The following is a 7,298-nucleotide window of genomic DNA, read 5'->3' as shown; positions in this document are numbered from 1 at the left end:
CCCAACCATAACCGCTCAAGCCGCCGCCCTTAAATCCCGTCCGTCTCTTCCCTACACCACCGATCAGCCCTTCTACCTTCCTTATCCCGTGGCTCCTCCCTTCCCTTCTCCCTCCCTTACTCCGTGGCTCCTCCCTGCCTCGCGCGCCCCACCCACTTGCCCCCAAGCGATGAGGCGACGTCCCTGACCGCCAGTCTGAGCGAAGTAACCACTGAGACAGGACCGTTGAATAAGAGTGTTTCTCTTTTCGTACAAGGACTGGGTCGACTTTCTCGTTAATCATGCCGATTCTTAGTGGATGTTGTTTTTGCTTCGACCTGAAGGTTAGTTTTCGTTTCATTGTGTGTTTTTTAGCATTATTAGTTCCGTCTCCCAATATCTTTGGAAGTTAACATCAACTTTCTCTCTCCCTCTCTTTATCTGTGTGTGTGTGGGGGGGGGGGGGGCGTGTGTTTGTTTGTTTTTTGTTATGTTCTGTCTATTTCACGCGCGTCAAGCCAGATGATTCGAGATGTTTAAGTTATCTGCAAGGCTGTGGCTTCCCTGACAACGTATCATACTTTGCCGGCCGAGGTTAAAGGCCGTTTGTTGTCAAGGTCCAGATTATTTTCATATTAGTGTAATTAACAACAAATGATCATACACCCGATTATCTACGAGTTGCCTTTGTGTAGGATCTTGTTTTATACATTGTTTATTTGTTTTATTCTACCGTGGACAATGGTTTTTCACCGTTGTCTCGAAACCAAACAATAGCAACGATCGTTTTATGTGACAATTCAACCATATATTCCACCCGGACTCTGAATAGCGAAAAAATCCTTTATAGAAACCCTGGCACTTTCATAACGAAGCCATCATCCACTCGGTACTATATATTTTGTGCATTCAGCTAACTATGGCCCTTTAGTTGAAATCCTTAAAAGCGGTCATTTCACAACCACTACAGCAAAAAGATGTTGTGAATGTGCTTCTCGGTGAATGGTGGATTAACCTGGTTGATACCATCGCCGATGAGGCTGCGGTTGTCAAGTGGTACAGACTTATCTTTCTTGGCTCGCCTTATCTGTATAGGGTTGATCTGTTTTACTTGAGCCATTTGGTAGAATTGTATGACCTCGGAATCTTCTTTCGGGCGAGCCTCACATATCGTGACTGAATGGGTCTTGTCTAGCGGTTGATGGCACAAGCGATATGTAGTTTACGTAATGGTAGAATCGTAACGTCACGGAGAATATCGTCGTTAATCCACAATAACATGGGTATGACTTGAAGAAATAAGAGATACGCCAGTTCGTATCGTACCATAGACCGGAAGTAGTTCCTGTTTGTTAGAAACAAACCAACAATTTATCTTGAGGTGCCATTTGGTAAATATTTTGTAGAAAAGACACACTCTGGTATGTGATGCTATCATCGATAGTGATACGATGTGTTATTTTCAAAGATTCTCGAAAATTGCCTTTCGCATTCTGATAAGTATTTGAATGTTGATAGAAAATTCGGATACTGTTGGTTAAAAAGTTAAACTATATATAGATTATTTCACCGCAAATCAGTAAAGATGCACGATACTAAAATCATATGAATTGTTATTTCTGCTGACCTGTTGTCAAAAACGTAACAAAGAGGCTTAACGGACAAGGAAAAATCGTTAGGCGTGCGTCGTCCTTTCCCTGACCTCTTTCACCGGCCCCAAACGACTCTTTTAGTTTAATACTCCCTGTCACTGATATTCTCATGCCCATTCACCATTTCATTCCCCTCCGCTCTCCCAGCTTTACTACTAAGTATCCCTCCCTCTTGTCTTTCTCTCCCCGATGACAGCCGATTGCCTTACCTAACCTTAACCCCCTTTCCTTTCTGTCTACCTCGCTCTTTTCCTTTCTTTTTTTGTCCTTCCTGTCTGCGACTTCCTCCCCTATACCTATCTGATTCCTCGCGCAACACCTGCCCGTAACTGTACGCGAGTGAAGGTTAAGTATATACTTCCCTGTGTATTAAAGTATAGGGTAGCTGGGTACGGGAAAACGGGGTATAGAGAGGGGACAGGGTTATAAAGAGACAGATCGATCCCCGTTTCGCCTTCCTGCTGTCGGGCCGAAGTTAACCTGATGATGAACGCCGAAATGCTGCGATTGTTAGTTACGCTTTTAAGAAATAGATACACGCAAAATTAGACGTTTGTGGATTTTTAGTTGTGTATATTTTCTTTCAGAAATGTTGACTCGTTTATATTGTCCAACTGTCCGTACAGAACTAGTCAGAATCAAATTTGAGTATTCTTAAATTATAAGAATATATTGTACATTGCTGCGTGCACCGGTTATGTTACCTGTTAATTCAACGACTCTTTTGTTAGTCATGCATATAAGAAATGCAGATACGCACAAAAGCATGTTCTGGTCAAGTTTGATTAAAGGGTTTTTATGAAAAGCTGATTTGTTGAATTTGACTAGGACAAGTTTAGAACATTAAAAAGTAATGTGTACAAGCATATTGCAATGTGCAACTGGCGCCGAATGTCTTGGCCGTCGGACCACTCCACAGCATACGCATGACCGGAAGTCCGACGCGGCGACTCGGTGCACACGCACGTGTCCCCCGGGGGAGGGGGAGTATTTTTTACTCGTCAAGCAGACCTCAAAAGGCGCCTCGGGCAACTGATCAGTGTTTTCCCGTCGCGTTTTTTTCCAACTTGCTACATTCGCGTTTCCTTAATCATATTAATTACCCACACTGCTCCGTCCCGCACACCTACTTTTTTATTTCTTCCTTAAATTTCTAGGTTGCTAGCTACCCTTAGCTTCCCTTCCTATCCTTGGACTAAGGATTCCTCCCCCTCCTCCCCCTTTAGTTCATTAGACTCCCGCACGCCTTCCACCGTACGCCGCACATGCATAGGGTGACAGGGAAGCCGTACTGCTGCAGGCGTCTTCCCTTTACGATTTTTCGCGTCTCGTCTGCTCTCCTTCGCCCCCTCTCTGTTCCCTTGCGTTCCATTGTTGAATTTTATTGTGTAGCTTCTTTTTATTGCATAATTATACTCTACTTTTACTTTATTCAGATCTACCTTTATACTCCTTTGATCCCTTGTCTTCAGGAAACTGTTTTTATGATTCTCTCTTCCAAGGTTTCCTCCGGCTGGCGTGACAATTTGTCACAGTAGGTGATGCAACTTCAGCCAGCAGTTGCATCTCTTGCACGTGGTCGTGTGAATATCGGGAAGCCTAGTCAACACTGTTGTGCTAAGAATGACTCCTTGTATCTTGATATTAGTTTCGTGAATTATAGGTTCTTCATTATTAAATGAAATGATTCATGTATATCGATAGTCACAAACAATAGGTTAGGCCAGTGCCTAGATTTCCATACTTTACTGAGTACAACTAATTACTAAATTCTTTCCTCGGTGAGTGAGTGGCGTCCAAATAGCCTTCCCGCAGTTACAGCCGCCGATCCGCCGCCATAGAAACCGATAGTTTGACTCAATGACTCCCGGAACGCAGGCGGCTGCCGGATGCGCGATGAATCCGGTTTCGTCGACGGGGCTTGGCTAGATGGTCCCGTGTCTGGTAGGCGTTGGGAGGAAATTCTATACTGCTTTTAGTCGTCAGTATATAATTTTTACTAATGCACGCTGGATTGGATGAAGGGGATCAAGTTCGTTTATTCCGTCTGTAGAAACCGGTGGGGATGACGGGGAGGGGTCGGGACGCATGTTGCATGCAACAGGTCGACTGTTGCTCACCGCTTCCATCAATACTATCGTAGTAGCAAGGCACCTCTTACCCTTGGTTTCTTGGCTGATGGTGCCATAGCGTTACGTCTACCATTATGAATATGCTCTACACAGAATTATCGCTACGCTTGCGTGTTGGCCTGCACGTGAATAATGAATAATTCTACTATATCGAATTCTACATCAGACTAGAAGTCGAAGCAGCCGCAACGCACGAATACGCGGAAGAGAATCAATGGTTGGCGGTGGGGTAAATATAGGCACAAGAAGAATGAGCAGTCGTGGGGGAGACATACGATTGATGTGCGATGGACGGACAGTTGTAAATAGTAAGCTATTCTTCTTAACATATAATTATACGTCAAAGCGGGTGATGTATGCCAGAGTCAGAGGGGAAAAAGTACTGGTACATACATCGGCGCGCTCGCACAAAAGTGAATTTAAGTGTGAGCGTGAGTATATGAATGAATGAATGAGTGTGTGTGTGTGTGTGTGTGTGTGTGTGTGTGTGTGTGTGTGTGTGTGTGTGTGTGTGTGTGTGTGTGTGTGTGTGTGTGTGTGTGTGTGTGTGTGTGTGTGTTTGTATAAATGAATTAGTGTGTGTGGACGAGTGTGTGTTTGTGGCTGTTTCTTTGTGTTTTTCACTAATATATGTGTTATGGCTTCATAAATTTGAATTAAAGGCACCCGTTTTCCCAAGATTCCTAAAAAAATCGCTTTAAAAAGCGAGGGACCTATTGTGTTGAGCAGTTTTCCAATGTCTTTGGCGACGGCCAGCTTCTCGAATATAATCAAACGTTTGTGGAAACAATTGCGTGGATGTGTAGTGAGCCGATTCGTGACAGCTCCCTCCAAGTCCTCAAGGCTCCCCTCCCTTCCCCGAGGCACCCCTCTCCTCTCTGGAGGCCCCCTCTCCTCTCCGGAGGCCCCCTCCCCTCTCCGGAGGCCCCCTCTCCTCTCCGGAGGCCCCCTCTCCTCTCCGGAGGCCCCCTCTCCTCTCCGGAGGCCCCCTCTCCTCTCCGGAGGCCCCCTCCCCTCTCCGGAGGCCCCCTCCCCATCCTCAAGGCCCCCTCCCCATCCCCGAGGCCCCCTCCCTTTCCCCGAGGATCTCCCCTTCCCCCAGGCCCCCTCCTCTTCCCCGAGGCCCCCTCCCCCTCCCCGCTTTCCAGCCAGTCGCGGGAGGGCACCGACCCCCGCCGTCATCCCCGGCGGCGCCTTTCCAACGCTGACTTGTTATTCGCATGTTGGTTCGCTTCTCGCCTGATGCTCTGCGGAGGAGGCCGGAGCCGGAGCGAGGAACAAGGTAGAGCGGTATCGCGAGGCAAATTTGATTGGCAAAAGTAGCATCGGAAGGAACCTACCGCAGGTGTTCCTTGAAACGTCAAGCGGACATTCAGGGGCTGGCGGCTTATTATGGGCTGAGCCGTAGAAAGCGAGACAGACCGACAGAAGGAAACGTGAAGGCATAGGACGCTCCTCTCCGCAGGTGCTGATGACGGGGTATTCCTTATGGCAAGGGGAATAGGGCTGGGAATTGTATGGAGGAGCAGACCCGCCTGCACTCGCCTTTGGCCGTGTAGGTGTTGTATGTCCGTATATGGGAAGGCGTGTAGGGGGGCCGCGGGAGGGGGAGAGAGGAATGGATACTCCGGCCAACCCTACATTCCTGGGGCCCGGCGCTGAGCCTGTGCGGCGCGCGGAGGTCTGTCTAGTGCTCTTTGGGTGGAACTTTCTCCTGCCACCTGCGCTGCCATTCATAGTGCATTGGCCTGCGCAGATCTGCTTTTCTATATTACAGTCCATCTGCGCAGCGGTCTAGATGAGAAATGAGTCTAGGTCGGCTTTGTTACAGGTTATATACCTCTTGAATATGCATTCCATCGCCGTACAAACACCTGCTTGCCTTACTCCAGACACCTGCTTTTTACGCTACGAATACCTGCTGAATCACACTCCTACTTTGCCACTTTCCTTGAGTAGCGGTCTCTCGCTCTGCTTCCAGCGAGTATGTTTGTAAGAGTTCACGCTCGCAGTTTAGATTATGTAATGGACCTAGATTGTCGAAGTTGAAACTCTTCACACATATCATTAATTGAATTCCATACGTTGTCAATGCTTGTTTAAATTGCTGTCGAGACTGGTGATGTACAGGAATGAATATGGGCGAAAGCGAGAGACAAACAAACTGACGGACTGTGACAATCAAGCACCCAAGTAGAGGAAAATAGGATTTTACAGTTTATTTGCTCACCTACATTTCAGCATTATTTTTATGAGACCCTCTTACTAATTGTATTTATCTTCCTCAGGTCGGATCAACCATCATTGGCGCGCTGAACTTGGTAAGTCCTGAGAACCAACTTCAGTCACACTTGCATTTCTCGACGCTGTTTTCCTGTAGCAAAGCTGGGCCCGACGCCCATTCATCCTCACCACCTGACGCCGCGAGCCCAGCCGTCTGGCGGGCGGAGGAACACGAGGACGCGCTGGCAGCTCCTGGTGTTACTCGATCGTCGGACATACAAGTCGCCTCGGGCCTGGTGGTCAGTTCTCGATTTCCTCTAACGTTATGTTGATATTAACGTGGGGACAACTCTGTCGTCGTGTTCTGATAGCCCGTAATACTTCCAACTCCAGTCCCCTGTTTGCCCCACTGTTTCTTCTGAATTTGTGGGTCGTGATGGCCCAGATTCGTGTCATAGATTTTCCATATTTTGATAGACGTACTCTTGGCTATGTTTTTTTTCTGCATGAGGAGCTCTGACTTGTCTTTTTTCCAAAAAGTATTTACTTATCGTTTATTTGCGGGAAACAAAGGAGCGAAGAGGTATTACCAAGGTAATTGGAGATGCCATCTCGCCAGGCTGACAACGCCCACGCTCTCCCCTTCCTCTCCCGCCCGAGCATCCTGTATGCACACCGCCCATGACAGGTCTCCACTCTTGACACGTCACCACACCCTCACCTATGCATCTCCAAACATGTTCACGCCCGCATTCTCTCCCTTGTTTGTCCTCGAGAAGTTTCAGTTTAGCCATATCGTTCTTGCTCTTTTGTCGCCTCCTCCCTTGTGTTCCACCTCTTCCTCTTCCTCCACTTTTAATCTTTCGCCTTCCTCCTCCTTCCCTCTTCTTCCACTTCCCCCTTCCCTCCTCCTCCTCTTCCTTTCTCCTTTTCTTTTCTCTTCCCTTCTTTTCCTCTTCCTTCTCTCCTCTTCTTCCTTTCCTCCTCCCTCTCTCCTCTTCTTCCTTTCCTCCTCTCTCCTCTTCTTCCTTTCCTCCTCCTCCTCTCCTCCTCTTCTTCCTTTCCTCCTCTCTCCTCTCTCCTCTTCTTCCTTTCCTCCTCTCTCCTCTCTCCTCTCTCCTCTTCTTCCTTTCCTCCTCTCTCCTCTCTCCTCTCTCCTCTTCTTCCTTTCCTCCTCTCTCCTCTCTCCTCTCTCCTCTCTCCTCTTCTTCCTTTCCTCCTCTCTCCTCTTCCCTCTCTTCCCCCCAGTTCATGTTATCCTACAGGCTATACTTTTCGCAGAGAGCATTTCATTTCTCCTCATTTCCACGTA

At 47.7% G+C, this 7,298-nt stretch overlaps 1 protein-coding gene across 1 annotated transcript; it reads left to right on the top strand.

Annotated features, from left to right (window-relative positions):
- Positions 1-63: 63 nt before the first annotated feature.
- On the top strand, positions 64-6,431 carry LOC119578374. The gene is made up of 2 exons (XM_037925969.1): positions 64-323; positions 6,052-6,431. Exons 1-2 carry the CDS (start codon positions 282-284, stop codon positions 6,316-6,318), a joined length of 309 nt encoding a protein of 102 aa, XP_037781897.1. The 5' UTR covers positions 64-281; the 3' UTR covers positions 6,319-6,431.
- Positions 6,432-7,298: the final 867 nt, after the last annotated feature.

Source organism: Penaeus monodon, chromosome 11 (assembly GCF_015228065.2).
Source record: "Penaeus monodon isolate SGIC_2016 chromosome 11, NSTDA_Pmon_1, whole genome shotgun sequence".
NCBI classification, from domain to species: Eukaryota; Metazoa; Arthropoda; class Malacostraca; order Decapoda; family Penaeidae; genus Penaeus; species Penaeus monodon.
Note: the sequence above shows the minus strand (reverse complement) of the source record. Positions and strands in the feature narration are given on the sequence as shown.

What these genes read in the sequence shown, in the direction of transcription:
- LOC119578374 (XM_037925969.1), top strand. Translation starts at nt 282, where the DNA reads ATGCCGATTCTTAGTGGATGTTGTTTTTGCTTCGACCTGAAG. An exon ending in GTTTTTGCTTCGACCTGAAG is followed by an intron (nt 324 to 6,051) that starts GTTAGTTTTCGT and finishes TATCTTCCTCAG; the next exon opens with GTCGGATCAACCATCATTGG.